Source organism: Symphodus melops (assembly GCF_947650265.1).
Source record: "Symphodus melops genome assembly, chromosome: 3".
In the NCBI taxonomy this organism is placed as follows: Eukaryota; Metazoa; Chordata; class Actinopteri; order Labriformes; family Labridae; genus Symphodus; species Symphodus melops.
In genome coordinates this window covers 31,003,517-31,020,906 of record NC_136693.1, presented here as the reverse complement: position 1 = coordinate 31,020,906, position 17,390 = coordinate 31,003,517, and the positions used below count along the sequence as shown (strand labels likewise).

Sequence of the window (17,390 nt, the reverse complement as noted above, 5' to 3'; positions counted from 1 at the left end):
AATAAGAGAGACATGAATAACTACAGACTGTTTAATAAGAGACATGAATAACTACAGACTGTTTAATAAGAGGAGCCTCCTCTGTCTGTCTTAGTGAACAGTTTCACAGATACTCGTGCTGTTCGTGGTCGTTTTTTCCCTCCTGCTCGCTCACTCTGTCCCTCCCTGTCACCGCTCCTCTGTGTAATCTCTGTATTTGGGTCAGGAGAGAGACATAGTGGACATAGTGTCAGTCCGTCTGTGATGTTGAAGTTCTTCACACTGTCAACGGCGGTCCTTACAGACCTGTCTGTGTTGCATGTTGGATATTTTCTTTCTCTGTAATCAGTGTGCCCAAAAAATCCAATCAAAAAACTTCAACTTGTTGAGAACGCCGCAGCAAGAGACGACCATATAACTCCTCTTTTAAAAACCCTACACTGGCTTCCTGTTTCTTTTACAGTGGATTTTAAAGTTCTTTTAATTATTTTTAAAGCTTTGCATGGCCTTGCTCCTCCATACATCCCTGATCTTATTTCCTTTAATGTTCCATCCCGCTCACTCAGGTCCTTGAATGCTCACCTTTTAAACATGTGACCCACACAAGCACCGGGGAGAGAGCTTTCTGTTTTTATGCTCCCAAACTGTGGAACTCGCTGCCTCTGGACATCAGAACACAAAGCTCTCTGTGTGTTTTTAAAAGTAAACTAAAGACAAATAATTGGCATTCTGTGTTATATTCTGTACTTTCTTTTCTTCTGTGAAGCACTTTGGGCTGCATGTTTGAGGCACGAAAGGGGCTATATAAATAAAGCCGAGCTGAGCTGAGCCTTGACTTTAAATCTCAAACTCTGATCTAATTGGCTGACCTTCACTGAACCATCATTATTTGCTGATAACAACTGATAACACAGCAGCGGCTGCAGTTCATGACCATACAAACAAGGCCAGTAAGGCTGTCTTTAATAAAGACTTTAGACTTTTTATTTTATTGTCCCAGAGGGGAAATTCTTTTACACCAGTATACAGTTTTAAGGGCAGACAGAGGGTGAACACAGGGACATACATGTGGGACAACAGGACATACATGTGGGACAACAGGACATACAGTGCGTATGGTTATGGGGACAACAGGACATACAGTGCGTATGGTTATGGGGGGACAACAGGACATACAGTGCATGTGGTTATGGGGGGACAACAGGACATACAGTGCGTATGGTTATGGGGGGACAACAGGACATACAGTGCATATGGTTATGGGGGACAACAGGACATACAGTGCATATGGTTATGGGGGGACAACAGGACATACAGTGCATATGGTTATGGGGGACAACAGGACATACAGTGCATATGGTTATGGGGGGACAACAGGACATACAGTGCATATGGTTATGGGGGGACAACAGGACATACATGTGGGGCAACAGGACATACAGTGCGTATGGTTATGGGGGGACAACAGGACATACAGTGCATGTGGTTATGGGGGGACAACAGGACATACAGTGCATATGGTTATGGGGGACAACAGGACATACAGTGCATATGGTTATGGGGGACAACAGGACATACAGTGCATATGGTTATGGGGGACAACAGGACATACAGTGCATATGGTTATGGGGGACAACAGGACATACAGTGCATATGGTTATGGGGGGACAACAGGACATACATGTGGGGCAACAGGACATACAGTGCGTATGGTTATGGGGGGACAACAGGACATACAGTGCATGTGGTTATGGGGGGACAACAGGACATACAGTGCGTATGGTTATGGGGGGACAACAGGACATACAGTGCATATGGTTATGGGGACAACAGGACATACAGTGCATATGGTTATGGGGGGACAACAGGACATACAGTGCATATGGTTATGGGGGACAACAGGACATACAGTGCATATGGTTATGGGGGGACAACAGGACATACAGTGCATATGGTTATGGGGGGACAACAGGACATACAGTGCGTATGGTTATGGGGGGACAACAGGACATACAGTGCATATGGTTATGGGGGACAACAGGACATACAGTGCATATGGTTATGGGGGACAACAGGACATACAGTGCATATGGTTATGGGGGGACAACGGGACATACAGTGCATATGGTTATGGGGGGACAACAGGACATACAGTGCATATGGTTATGGGGGGACAACAGGACATACAGTGCATATGGTTATGGGGGGACAACAGGACATACATGTGGGGCAACAGGACATACAGTGCGTATGGTTATGGGGGGACAACAGGACATACAGTGCATGTGGTTATGGGGGGACAACAGGACATACAGTGCGTATGGTTATGGGGGGACAACAGGACATACAGTGCATATGGTTATGGGGGACAACAGGACATACAGTGCATATGGTTATGGGGGGACAACAGGACATACAGTGCATATGGTTATGGGGGGACAACAGGACATACAGTGCATATGGTTATGGGGGGACAACAGGACATACAGTGCGTATGGTTATGGGGGGACAACAGGACATACAGTGCATATGGTTATGGGGGACAACAGGACATACAGTGCATATGGTTATGGGGACAACAGGACATACAGTGCATATGGTTATGGGTGGACAACAGGACATACAGTGCATATGGTTATGGGTGGACAACAGGACATACAGTGCATATGGTTATGGGGGGACAACAGGACATACAGTGCATATGGTTATGGGGGGACAACAGGACATACAGTGCATATGGTTATGGGGGGACAACAGGACATACAGTGCATATGGTTATGGGGGGACTGGGGACTGGGACTGAGGTGGATTTTTATTGAGGGCTGTAATGACTGTAGTCACCAGGCTTCTGGCCCTCCTGCACAACAGGGACCTGTACCTGCGTCCAGAGGGCATGATGGAGAGGTGGCAGCTGATTGGTTGGTGATGTCCAGTGCTATTGTGTGTGCGATGCGTGTGATGGCCTTTGAATTAAAGCCTTTTGAATAAAACCTTGTTTCTCAAAGATGTGTGAGCAGGGCGCTATGCTGTTTGTTCTGATGGTTCAGAGAGATGTTCTCTGTTTGTTCTGATGGTTCAGACAGATGTTCTCTGTTTGTTCTGATGGTTCAGACTGATGTTCTCTGTTTGTTCTGATGGTTCAGACTGATGTTCTCTGTTTGTTCTGATGGTTCAGAGAGATGTTCTCTGTTTGTTCTGATGGTTCAGACTGATGTTCTCTGTTTGTTCTGATGGTTCAGAGAGATGTTCTCTGTTTGTTCTGATGGTTCAGACTGATGTTCTCTGTTTGTTCTGATGGTTCAGACTGATGTTCTCTGTTTGTTCTGATGGTTCAGACTGATGTTCTCTGTTTGTTCTGATGGTTCAGACTGATGTTCTCTGTTTGTTCTGATGGTTCAGACTGATGTTCTCTGTTCTGATGGTTGAGACTGATGTTCTCTGTTTGTTCTGATGGTTCAGACTGATGTTCTCTGTTTGTTCTGATGGTTCAGAGAGATGTTCTCTGTTTGTTCTGATGGTTCAGAGAGATGTTCTCTGTTTGTTCTGATGGTTCAGAGAGATGTTCTCTGTTTGTTCTGATGGTTCAGACTGATGTTCTCTGTTTGTTCTGATGGTTCAGAGAGATGTTCTCTGTTTGTTCTGATGGTTCAGACTGATGTTCTCTGTTTGTTCTGATGGTTCAGAGAGATGTTCTCTGTTTGTTCTGATGGTTCAGACAGATGTTCTCTGTTTGTTCTGATGGTTCAGACTGATGTTCTCTGTTTGTTCTGATGGTTCAGAGAGATGTTCTCTGTTTGTTCTGATGGTTCAGACTGATGTTCTCTGTTTGTTCTGATGGTTCAGAGAGATGTTCTCTGTTTGTTCTGATGGTTCAGACTGATGTTCTCTGTTTGTTCTGATGGTTCAGACTGATGTTCTCTGTTTGTTCTGATGGTTCAGACTGATGTTCTCTGTTTGTTCTGATGGTTCAGACTGATGTTCTCTGTTTGTTCTGATGGTTCAGACTGATGTTCTCTGTTCTGATGGTTGAGACTGATGTTCTCTGTTTGTTCTGATGGTTCAGACTGATGTTCTCTGTTTGTTCTGATGGTTCAGAGAGATGTTCTCTGTTTGTTCTGATGGTTCAGAGAGATGTTCTCTGTTTGTTCTGATGGTTCAGAGAGATGTTCTCTGTTTGTTCTGATGGTTCAGAGAGATGTTCTCTGTTTGTTCTGATGGTTCAGACTGATGTTCTCTGTTTGTTCTGATGGTTCAGAGAGATGTTCTCTGTTTGTTCTGATGGTTCAGACTGATGTTCTCTGTTTGTTCTGATGGTTCAGACTGATGTTCTCTGTTTGTTCTGATGGTTCAGAGAGATGTTCTCTGTTTGTTCTGATGGTTCAGAGAGATGTTCTCTGTTTGTTCTGATGGTTCAGACTGATGTTCTCTGTTTGTTCTGATGGTTCAGACTGATGTTCTCTGTTTGTTCTGATGGTTCAGAGAGATGTTCTCTGTTTGTTCTGATGGTTCAGACTGATGTTCTCTGTTTGTTCTGATGGTTCAGAGAGATGTTCTCTGTTTGTTCTGATGGTTCAGACTGATGTTCTCTGTTTGTTCTGATGGTTCAGACTGATGTTCTCTGTTTGTTCTGATGGTTCAGACTGATGTTCTCTGTTCTGATGGTTGAGACTGATGTTCTCTGTTTGTTCTGATGGTTCAGACTGATGTTCTCTGTTTGTTCTGATGGTTCAGAGAGATGTTCTCTGTTTGTTCTGATGGTTCAGAGAGATGTTCTCTGTTTGTTCTGATGGTTCAGAGAGATGTTCTCTGTTTGTTCTGATGGTTCAGAGAGATGTTCTCTGTTTGTTCTGATGGTTCAGACTGATGTTCTCTGTTTGTTCTGATGGTTCAGAGAGATGTTCTCTGTTTGTTCTGATGGTTCAGACTGATGTTCTCTGTTTGTTCTGATGGTTCAGAGAGATGTTCTCTGTTTGTTCTGATGGTTCAGACAGATGTTCTCTGTTTGTTCTGATGGTTCAGACTGATGTTCTCTGTTTGTTCTGATGGTTCAGACTGATGTTCTCTGTTTGTTCTGATGGTTCAGAGAGATGTTCTCTGTTTGTTCTGATGGTTCAGACTGATGTTCTCTGTTTGTTCTGATGGTTCAGAGAGATGTTCTCTGTTTGTTCTGATGGTTCAGACTGATGTTCTCTGTTTGTTCTGATGGTTCAGACTGATGTTCTCTGTTTGTTCTGATGGTTCAGACTGATGTTCTCTGTTTGTTCTGATGGTTCAGACTGATGTTCTCTGTTTGTTCTGATGGTTCAGACTGATGTTCTCTGTTCTGATGGTTGAGACTGATGTTCTCTGTTTGTTCTGATGGTTCAGACTGATGTTCTCTGTTTGTTCTGATGGTTCAGAGAGATGTTCTCTGTTTGTTCTGATGGTTCAGAGAGATGTTCTCTGTTTGTTCTGATGGTTCAGAGAGATGTTCTCTGTTTGTTCTGATGGTTCAGAGAGATGTTCTCTGTTTGTTCTGATGGTTCAGACTGATGTTCTCTGTTTGTTCTGATGGTTCAGAGAGATGTTCTCTGTTTGTTCTGATGGTTCAGACTGATGTTCTCTGTTTGTTCTGATGGTTCAGACTGATGTTCTCTGTTTGTTCTGATGGTTCAGAGAGATGTTCTCTGTTTGTTCTGATGGTTCAGAGAGATGTTCTCTGTTTGTTCTGATGGTTCAGACTGATGTTCTCTGTTTGTTCTGATGGTTCAGACTGATGTTCTCTGTTTGTTCTGATGGTTCAGAGAGATGTTCTCTGTTTGTTCTGATGGTTCAGACTGATGTTCTCTGTTTGTTCTGATGGTTCAGAGAGATGTTCTCTGTTTGTTCTGATGGTTCAGACTGATGTTCTCTGTTTGTTCTGATGGTTCAGACTGATGTTCTCTGTTTGTTCTGATGGTTCAGAGAGATGTTCTCTGTTTGTTCTGATGGTTCAGACTGATGTTCTCTGTTTGTTCTGATGGTTCAGACTGATGTTCTCTGTTTGTTCTGATGGTTCAGAGAGATGTTCTCTGTTTGTTCTGATGGTTCAGAGAGATGTTCTCTGTTTGTTCTGATGGTTCAGACTGATGTTCTCTGTTTGTTCTGATGGTTCAGAGAGATGTTCTCTGTTTGTTCTGATGGTTCAGAGAGATGTTCTCTGTTTGTTCTGATGGTTCAGAGAGATGTTCTCTGTTTGTTCTGATGGTTCAGAGAGATGTTCTCTGTTTGTTCTGATGGTTCAGACTGATGTTCTCTGTTTGTTCTGATGGTTCAGAGAGATGTTCTCTGTTTGTTCTGATGGTTCAGACTGATGTTCTCTGTTTGTTCTGATGGTTCAGACTGATGTTCTCTGTTTGTTCTGATGGTTCAGAGAGATGTTCTCTGTTTGTTCTGATGGTTCAGACTGATGTTCTCTGTTTGTTCTGATGGTTCAGAGAGATGTTCTCTGTTTGTTCTGATGGTTCAGACTGATGTTCTCTGTTTGTTCTGATGGTTCAGACTGATGTTCTCTGTTTGTTCTGATGGTTCAGAGAGATGTTCTCTGTTTGTTCTGATGGTTCAGACTGATGTTCTCTGTTTGTTCTGATGGTTCAGACTGATGTTCTCTGTTTGTTCTGATGGTTCAGAGAGATGTTCTCTGTTTGTTCTGATGGTTCAGAGAGATGTTCTCTGTTTGTTCTGATGGTTCAGACTGATGTTCTCTGTTTGTTCTGATGGTTCAGAGAGATGTTCTCTGTTTGTTCTGATGGTTCAGAGAGATGTTCTCTGTTTGTTCTGATGGTTCAGAGAGATGTTCTCTGTTTGTTCTGATGGTTCAGAGAGATGTTCTCTGTTTGTTCTGATGGTTCTGGTCACTGTGTCTGATTCGGTGATCAGAGAGTCGTGAACTTGTGACTTCACTAACAGCCTTGACAGACGGTAAGGTGGTACCCCACCAATCAGAACAACCGATGTGATGACGTTAGAACGAAGGGTTAGGGTTCTTATGTAATAATTAACATAATATAATCCAAAAGACATTTAGAATAATTTACAATAAATGTTCCTTCATCTCACAGCGTCAATGTCGTCATTCTTCTTTCACATCGCCATTTTGTTTTTACTGTCGTCATGTCTGCGTGGAAGGTTCTGCTAGGGTTTGTGTCGATGGCAGAACTAGATAGATAGATAGATAGATACTTTATTGATCCCGAGGGAAATTCAAGCGGCCTGGTTTGTCTTTGCTGATAACGTTTAGTCTGTTCGTGGATTCAAGAGAATCAGATGCTTTCCAGGTTCCAACACGAGGAACAGCAGAGAGACAGAAACAATGATTAACTTCACCTCATGCAGCAACGCAGCAATCCAGAGAGCTGCCTGTAGTCATCACTCTGCTCCATCAGGTTAGGAAAGGATTCCTGCAGGGACTGACTCCTCTTTGTGTCTTTACTGCAGCTGTCTTAGACCTACCCCATCATGGACTCTAAAAAGCCGGGCGTGCTGCGGAATCTCCGCCAGAGGATGATGCCACACTTTGGGCGAGACAAAAGCAGCCGGAGCAAGTCGTCCGTCCAGCTTGAGCACAGGATGAGCTCGTCTGTTCCCGACATGAGGAACATGAGGCAGGAGGACGCCCCCAACACCCCCAGGATGCAGCTCCAACAGTACAACTCTCCCAGCTACAGCAGCCCGTCTTCACCTCTCGTCAAGCCTGCTCAGAGCCCAGGAGGAGGAGAGCGTGGCCTGAGGAGGGGGGCGGGGGGAGGAGCAGGGAGGAGTGAACACAGAATGAGCACAGACAGCACAGACTGGCCTTCCTCTCATGACTCATTCAATAGTGTCTATGAGGAGGAGACGAGCTCTCCAGAGACAAAGTACAGAGCTGCACGGGGCATGGAGCCTGAGGAGCTGGGCCTGCCCGAGATGATGACTGTCTACAGCCCGGACCCCCCTTCAGCGGGGGTCTCAAAGGACAACTCACAGGTGAGCACTCTGCAGAATCCTTTTCTTTAATGCTTCTGGAGGTTCAGTAACACAGAGTTCAGGGTCATCATGAGAACAACACCTTTACCTGTTTGTCAGAGGATGAATGGTCTAAATACATGTCAGATCTACTTATAGAGTATAAAACATCCAGAGCGCTCAGGTAGAAGAGGTTTACTCAGTGTTCCCAGAGTCAGAAGCTCCTCACCTGTGGAACAAACTCCCTGAACACCTGAGGACTGCTGCCACACTCAGCTCCTTTAAATCAGCCTTCAAACTTTATTATTCACTCTTTACATTAGAGATACACTGTCTGCCCTGCACCAACACAAGGTGTTACCTTATCCAGTACTTTTACATTCTTCTGTCTTTTAATGATGTCTTCCTTTTGCACTGTTGCACTCTTTCCTAAAGCTTAGTTTGAATGTGTTTCTGTTTGTATGTCTATACAGCACTGTGTGAACTGCCTTGTGTCAGTGCTATATAAATAAACTTGCCTTACCTGTGATGCAGTTATATGAACACCTGTTTGAAAACCTCAAACACCACTCGACTCAAACATGTGATAGGAGCTCTCTCTCCGTTTTGTGACTGAAGACTTTTTATTGTTCAGTCTGGATCTCATCCATCACCTAACAAGACGTGCTGCGCCCAGTGTGACTCGTCTTCTTAGAGGTCATAGTCTAATTATTTCCAGCCGTCCTAAAGAAAGCGTAAAGCGCCGTCATGTTCCCCGGGTCAGGTCATTAAAGTCCTGGAGATTACCTTTGTCAAGTCCTGTGTTGTTTCTCAGGTATTCCCATCATGTTGTTGTCATGAGTCGTCAGGTGTGTATGTGTGTGTGTGTACAGTAGTGGGTGTGTAGCGTCACATGTGTTTACAGAGGATGTTCAAAGTTGAACTAACGTGAAGTCAAAGCCTTCTTGAATCTACAGTGAACAGCAGCAGATAAACAGAGGGAGTCACACCTCTGTTGAATCTGCCAAACTGGCACAGTCACATACCGTGGACACGGCGGCCTGAGGGGAGGACGCCTTGTTTACTATGCAGAGGCTAACAGGAAGGAGCCCTGAAAGGAGGTCAATGGTTGAGAGAGAACGCAGGTCGACCCTGACCACATGTAGGAAATGTGTCCAAACAGAGAAACATGACAATCAGCATTTATGTTCTTCCTGCTCGTTCAGCTGCTCCGTAAACCATGACGCTGAAGAGGAGTGTGTGTGTGTGTGTGTGTGTGTTAATATTATCTGTGTGTGTGTTAATGTGTGTGTGTGTTAATATTATCTGTGTGTGTGTGTGTGTGTGTGTGTGTGTTAATATTATCTGTGTGTGTGTGTGTGTGTGTGTTAATATTATCTGTGTGTGTGTGTGTTAATATTATCTCTGTGTGTGTATGTGTGTGTGTGTGTTAATATTATCTGTGTGTGTGTGTGTTAATATTATCTGTGTGTGTATGTGTGTGTGTGTTAATATTATCTGTGTTTGTGTGTGTTAATATTATCTGTGTGTGTGTGTGTTAATATTATCTGTGTGTGTGTGTGTTAATATTATCTGTGTGTGTGTGTGTGTGTGTGTTAATATTATCTGTGTGTGTATGTGTGTGTGTGTGTGTGTGTGTGTTAATATTATCTGTGTTTGTGTGTGTTAATATTATCTGTGTGTGTGTGTGTGTGTGTGTTAATATTATCTGTGTGTGTATGTGTGTGTGTGTGTGTGTGTGTGTGTTAATATTATCTGTGTTTGTGTGTGTTAATATTATCTGTGTGTGTGTGTGTTAATATTATCTGTGTGTGTATGTGTGTGTGTGTGTGTGTGTGTTAATATTATCTGTGTTTGTGTGTGTTAATATTATCTGTGTGTGTGTGTGTGTGTGTGTTAATATTATCTGTGTGTGCGTGTGTGTGTGTTAAGATTACCTGTGTGTGTCTTAATATTCTGTGTGTGTGTGTTATATTATCTGTGTGTGTGTGTGTGTTAATATTATGTGTGTGTGTGTGTTAATATTGTCTGTGTGTGTGTTATATTATCTGTGTGTGTGTGTGTGTTAATATTATCTGTGTTTGTGTGTGTTATATTATCTGTGTGTGTGTGTGTGTGTGTGTGTTAATATTATCTGTGTGTGCGTGTGTGTATGTGTGTTAAGATTACCTGTGTGTGTCTTAATATTCTGTGTGTGTTATATTATCTGTGTGTGTGTGTGTGTGTTAATATTATGTGTGTGTGTGTGTGTGTGTTAATATTGTCTGTGTGTGTGTTATATTATCTGTGTGTGTGTTAATATTGTCTGTGTGTGTTATATTATCTGTGTGTGTGTGTGTGTTAATATTGTCTGTGTGTGTGTTATATTATCTCTCTGTGTGTGTGTGTGTGTGTGTGTTATATTATCTGTGTGTGTGTGTGTGTTATATTATCTGTGTGTGTGTGTGTGTGTGTGTTATATTATCTGTGTGTGTGTGTGTTATATTATCTGTGTGTGTGTGTGTGTGTGTGTGTTATATTATCTGTGTGTGTGTGTGTTATATTATCTGTGTGTGTGTGCGTTAATATTATCTGTGTGTGTGTGTTATATTATCTGTGTGTGTGTGTGTGTGTGTGTGTGTTAATATTATCTGACCTTTTTCTCTCTGCAGAACGAAGATCTGAACGCTGACGTCCACCAGGTGAGAACAGCTCCTTACTGGGTGTGTGTGTGTGTGTGTGTGTGTGTGTGTGTGTGTGTGTGTGTGTGTGTGTGTGTGTGTGTGTGTGTGTGTGTTAATGTGTGTGTGTGTGTGTGTGTGTGTGTGTGTGTGTGTGTAAGGTAGGGGTTTCTATTTCTGTCTTATCTGAATGAGCAAAACATTGTCACTGCTAACATGCTGGACCAGGACTCTGCCGTCACTGCTAACATGCTGGACCAGGACTCTACAGTCACTGCTAACATGCTGGACCAGGACTCTGCAGTCACTGCTAACATGCTGGACCAGGACTCAGCCGTCACTGCTAACATGCTGGACCAGGACTCTGCCGTCACTGCTAACATGCTGGACCAGGACTCAGCCGTCACTGCTAACATGCTGGACCAGGACTCTGCAGTCACTGCTAACATGCTGGACCAGGACTCAGCCGTCACTGCTAACATGCTGGACCAGGACTCAGCCGTCACTGCTAACATGCTGGACCAGGACTCAGCCGTCACTGCTAACATGCTGGACCAGGACTCTGCCGTCACTGCTAACATGCTGGACCAGGACTCTGCAGTCACTGCTAACATGCTGGACCAGGACTCAGCCGTCACTGCTAACATACTGGACCAGGACTCTGCAGTCACTGCTAACATGCTGGACCAGGTCACTGCTAACTTGCTGGACCAGGACTCAGCCCTCACTGCTAACATGCTGGACCAGGACTCTGCAGTCACTGCTAACATGCTGGACCAGGACTCAGCCGTCACTGCTAACATGCTGGACCAGGACTCTGCAGTCACAGCTAACATGCTGGACCAGGACTCTGCCGTCACTGCTTACATGCTGGACCAGGACTCTGCAGTCACTGCTAACATGCTGGACCAGGACTCTGCCGTCACTGCTAACATGATGGACCAGGACTCTGCAGTCACTGCTAACATGCTGGACCAGGACTCTGCCGTCACTGCTAACATGCTGGACCAGGACTCTGCCGTCACTGCTAACATGCTGGACCAGGACTCAGCCGTCACTGCTAACTTGCTGGACCAGGACTCTGCAGTCACTGCTAACATGCTGGACCAGGACTCAGCCGTCACTGCTAACATGCTGGACCAGGACTCTGCAGTCACTGCTAACATGATGGACCAGGACTCTGCAGTCACTGCTCACATGCTGGACCAGGACTCTGCCGTCACTGCTAACATGCTGGACCAGGACTCTGCCGTCACTGCTAACATGCTGGACCAGGACTCAGCCGTCACTGCTAACTTGCTGGACCAGGACTCTGCAGTCACTGCTAACATGCTGGACCAGGACTCAGCCGTCACTGCTAACATGCTGGACCAGGACTCTGCAGTCACTGCTAACATGCTGGACCAGGTCACTGCTAACATGCTGGACCAGGACTCTGCAGTCACTGCTGAACCAGGACTCTGCCATCACTGCTAACACGCTGGACCAGGACTCTGCAGTCACTGCTAACATGATGGACTAGGACTCTGCAGTCACTGCTAACATGCTGGACCAGGACTCTGCCGTCACTGCTAACATGCTGGACCAGGACTCTGCAGTCACTGCTAACATGCTGGACCAGGACTCAGCCGTCACTGCTAACATGCTGGACCAGGACTCTGCAGTCACTGCTAACATGCTGCACCAGGACTCTGCAGTCACTGCTAACATGCTGGACCAGGACTCTGCAGTCACTGCTAACATGCTGGACCAGGACTCAGCCGTCACTGCTCACCTGCTGGACCAGGACTCTGCCGTCACTGCTAACATGCTGGACCAGGACTCAGCCGTCACTGCTAACATGCTGGACCAGGACTCTGCAGTCACTGCTCACATGCTGGACCAGGACTCTGCAGTCACTGCTAACATGCTGGACCAGGACTCTGCAGTCACTGCTAACATGCTGGACCAGGACTCTGCAGTCACTGCTAACATGCTGGACCAGGACTCAGCCGTCACTGCTAACATGCTGGGCCAGGACTCTGCCGTCACTGCTAACATGCTGGACCAGGACTCTGCAGTCACTGCTCACATGCTGGACCAGGACTCTGCAGTCACTGCTAACATGCTGGACCAGGACTCTGCAGTCACTGCAAACATGCTGGACCAGGACTCTGCAGTCACTGCTAACATGCTGGACCAGGTCTCTGCAGTCACTGCTAACATGCTGGACCAGGACTCTGCAGTCACTGCTCACATGCTGGACCAGGACTCTCCAGTCACTGCTAACATGATGGACCAGGACTCTGCAGTCACTCCTAACATGCTGGACCAGGACTCTGCAGTCACTGCTAACATGCTGGACCAGGACTCTGCCGTCACTGCTAACATGCTGGACCAGGACTCTGCCGTCACTGCTCACATGCTGGACCAGGACTCTGCAGTCACTGCTAACATGCTAGACCAGGACTCTGCAGTCACTGCTAACACGCTGGACCAGGACTCTGCAGTCACTGCTAACATGCTGGACCAGGACTCTGCCGTCACTGCTAACATGCTGGACCAGGACTCTGCCGTCACTGCTAACATGCTGGACCAGGACTCTGCAGTCACTGCTAACATGCTGGACCAGGACTCTGCCGTCACTGCTAACACGCTGGACCAGGACTCTGCCGTCACTGCTAACATGCTGGACCAGGACTCTGCAGTCACTGCTAACACGCTGGACCAGGACTCTGCCGTCACTGCTAACATGCTGGACCAGGTCTCTGCAGTCACTGCTAACATGCTGGACCAGGACTCTGCTGTCACTGCTGGACCAGGACTCTGCAGTCACTGCTAACATGCTGGACCAGGACTCTGCCGTCACTGCTAACATGCTGGACCAGGACTCTGCCGTCACTGCTAACACGCTGGACCAGGACTCTGCAGTCACTGCTAACACGCTGGACCAGGACTCTGCAGTCACTGCTAACATGCTGGACCAGGACTCTGCAGTCACTGCTAACATGCTGGACCAGGTCACTGCTAACACGCTGGACCAGGACTCTGCAGTCACTGCTAACATGCTGGACCAGGACTCTGCCGTCACTGCTAACATGCTGGACCAGGACTCTACAGTCACTGCTAACATGCTGGACCAGGACTCTGCCGTCACTGCTAACATGCTGGACCAGGACTCTGCAGTCACTGCTAACATGCTGGACCAGGACTCTGCAGTCACTGCTAACATGCTGGACCAGGACTCTGCAGTCACTGCTAACATGCTGGACCAGGACTCTGCAGTCACTGCTAACATGCTGGACCAGGACTCTGCAGTCACTGCTAACATGCTGGACCAGGACTCTGCAGTCACTGCTAACATGCTGGACCAGGACTCTGCAGTCACTGCTAACATGCTGGACCAGGACTCAGCCGTCACTGCTAACATGCTGGACCAGGACTCTGCAGTCACTGCTAACATGCTGGACCAGGACTCAGCCGTCACTGCTAACATGCTGGACCAGGACTCAGCCGTCACTGCTAACATGCTGGACCAGGACTCAGCCGTCACTGCTAACATGCTGGACCAGGACTCTGCCGTCACTGCTAACATGCTGGACCAGGACTCTGCAGTCACTGCTAACATGCTGGACCAGGACTCAGCCGTCACTGCTAACATACTGGACCAGGACTCTGCAGTCACTGCTAACATGCTGGACCAGGTCACTGCTAACTTGCTGGACCAGGACTCAGCCCTCACTGCTAACATGCTGGACCAGGACTCTGCAGTCACTGCTAACATGCTGGACCAGGACTCAGCCGTCACTGCTAACATGCTGGACCAGGACTCTGCAGTCACAGCTAACATGCTGGACCAGGACTCTGCCGTCACTGCTTACATGCTGGACCAGGACTCTGCAGTCACTGCTAACATGCTGGACCAGGACTCTGCCGTCACTGCTAACATGATGGACCAGGACTCTGCAGTCACTGCTAACATGCTGGACCAGGACTCTGCCGTCACTGCTAACATGCTGGACCAGGACTCTGCCGTCACTGCTAACATGCTGGACCAGGACTCAGCCGTCACTGCTAACTTGCTGGACCAGGACTCTGCAGTCACTGCTAACATGCTGGACCAGGACTCAGCCGTCACTGCTAACATGCTGGACCAGGACTCTGCAGTCACTGCTAACATGATGGACCAGGACTCTGCAGTCACTGCTCACATGCTGGACCAGGACTCTGCCGTCACTGCTAACATGCTGGACCAGGACTCTGCCGTCACTGCTAACATGCTGGACCAGGACTCAGCCGTCACTGCTAACTTGCTGGACCAGGACTCTGCAGTCACTGCTAACATGCTGGACCAGGACTCAGCCGTCACTGCTAACATGCTGGACCAGGACTCTGCAGTCACTGCTAACATGCTGGACCAGGTCACTGCTAACATGCTGGACCAGGACTCTGCAGTCACTGCTGAACCAGGACTCTGCCATCACTGCTAACACGCTGGACCAGGACTCTGCAGTCACTGCTAACATGATGGACTAGGACTCTGCAGTCACTGCTAACATGCTGGACCAGGACTCTGCCGTCACTGCTAACATGCTGGACCAGGACTCTGCAGTCACTGCTAACATGCTGGACCAGGACTCAGCCGTCACTGCTAACATGCTGGACCAGGACTCTGCAGTCACTGCTAACATGCTGCACCAGGACTCTGCAGTCACTGCTAACATGCTGGACCAGGACTCTGCAGTCACTGCTAACATGCTGGACCAGGACTCAGCCGTCACTGCTCACCTGCTGGACCAGGACTCTGCCGTCACTGCTAACATGCTGGACCAGGACTCAGCCGTCACTGCTAACATGCTGGACCAGGACTCTGCAGTCACTGCTCACATGCTGGACCAGGACTCTGCAGTCACTGCTAACATGCTGGACCAGGACTCTGCAGTCACTGCTAACATGCTGGACCAGGACTCTGCAGTCACTGCTAACATGCTGGACCAGGACTCAGCCGTCACTGCTAACATGCTGGGCCAGGACTCTGCCGTCACTGCTAACATGCTGGACCAGGACTCTGCAGTCACTGCTCACATGCTGGACCAGGACTCTGCAGTCACTGCTAACATGCTGGACCAGGACTCTGCAGTCACTGCAAACATGCTGGACCAGGACTCTGCAGTCACTGCTAACATGCTGGACCAGGTCTCTGCAGTCACTGCTAACATGCTGGACCAGGACTCTGCAGTCACTGCTCACATGCTGGACCAGGACTCTCCAGTCACTGCTAACATGATGGACCAGGACTCTGCAGTCACTCCTAACATGCTGGACCAGGACTCTGCAGTCACTGCTAACATGCTGGACCAGGACTCTGCCGTCACTGCTAACATGCTGGACCAGGACTCTGCCGTCACTGCTCACATGCTGGACCAGGACTCTGCAGTCACTGCTAACATGCTAGACCAGGACTCTGCAGTCACTGCTAACACGCTGGACCAGGACTCTGCAGTCACTGCTAACATGCTGGACCAGGACTCTGCCGTCACTGCTAACATGCTGGACCAGGACTCTGCCGTCACTGCTAACATGCTGGACCAGGACTCTGCAGTCACTGCTAACATGCTGGACCAGGACTCTGCCGTCACTGCTAACACGCTGGACCAGGACTCTGCCGTCACTGCTAACATGCTGGACCAGGACTCTGCAGTCACTGCTAACACGCTGGACCAGGACTCTGCCGTCACTGCTAACATGCTGGACCAGGTCTCTGCAGTCACTGCTAACATGCTGGACCAGGACTCTGCTGTCACTGCTGGACCAGGACTCTGCAGTCACTGCTAACATGCTGGACCAGGACTCTGCCGTCACTGCTAACATGCTGGACCAGGACTCTGCCGTCACTGCTAACACGCTGGACCAGGACTCTGCAGTCACTGCTAACACGCTGGACCAGGACTCTGCAGTCACTGCTAACATGCTGGACCAGGACTCTGCAGTCACTGCTAACATGCTGGACCAGGTCACTGCTAACACGCTGGACCAGGACTCTGCAGTCACTGCTAACATGCTGGACCAGGACTCTGCCGTCACTGCTAACATGCTGGACCAGGACTCTACAGTCACTGCTAACATGCTGGACCAGGACTCTGCCGTCACTGCTAACATGCTGGACCAGGACTCTGCAGTCACTGCTAACATGCTGGACCAGGACTCTGCAGTCACTGCTAACATGCTGGACCAGGACTCTGCAGTCACTGCTAACATGCTGGACCAGGACTCTGCAGTCACTGCTAACATGCTGGACCAGGACTCTGCAGTCACTGCTAACATGCTGGACCAGGACTCTGCAGTCACTGCTAACATGCTGGACCAGGACTCTGCAGTCACTGCTAACATGCTGGACCAGGACTCTGCAGTCACTGCTAACATGCTGGACCAGGACTCTGCAGTCACTGCTAACATGCTGGACCAGGACTCTGCCGTCACTGCTAACATGCTGGACCAGGACTCTGCAGTCACTGCTAACATGCTGGACCAGGACTCTGCAGTCACTGCTAACATGCTGGACCAGGACTCTGCAGTCACTGCTAACATGCTGGACCAGGACTCTGCAGTCACTGCTAACATGCTGGACCAGGACTCTGCAGTCACTGCTAACATGCTGGACCAGGACTCTGCAGTCACTGCTAACATGCTGGACCAGGACTCTGCAGTCACTGCTAACATGCTGGACCAGGACTCTGCAGTCACTGCTAACATGCTGGACCAGGACTCTGCAGTCACTGGCCAAAATATTCTAATGTTCTTTGTATTCTG

The 17,390-nt window shown here is 47.9% G+C and overlaps 1 protein-coding gene across 1 annotated transcript in view; it reads left to right on the top strand.

Annotated features, from left to right (window-relative positions):
* The first annotated feature begins 7,449 nt into the window (after window positions 1-7,449).
* mctp2b (multiple C2 domains, transmembrane 2b) overlaps window positions 7,450-17,390 on the top strand; it is a 41,109-nt gene continuing 31,168 nt past the window's right edge. Inside the window, exons 1-2 of the mRNA XM_079339274.1 lie at window positions 7,450-7,962; window positions 10,593-10,622. Of these exons, the coding sequence (XP_079195400.1) occupies window positions 7,456-7,962; window positions 10,593-10,622 (537 nt within the window). The 5' untranslated portion in view covers window positions 7,450-7,455. The remainder of the gene's footprint in view (window positions 7,963-10,592; window positions 10,623-17,390) is intronic.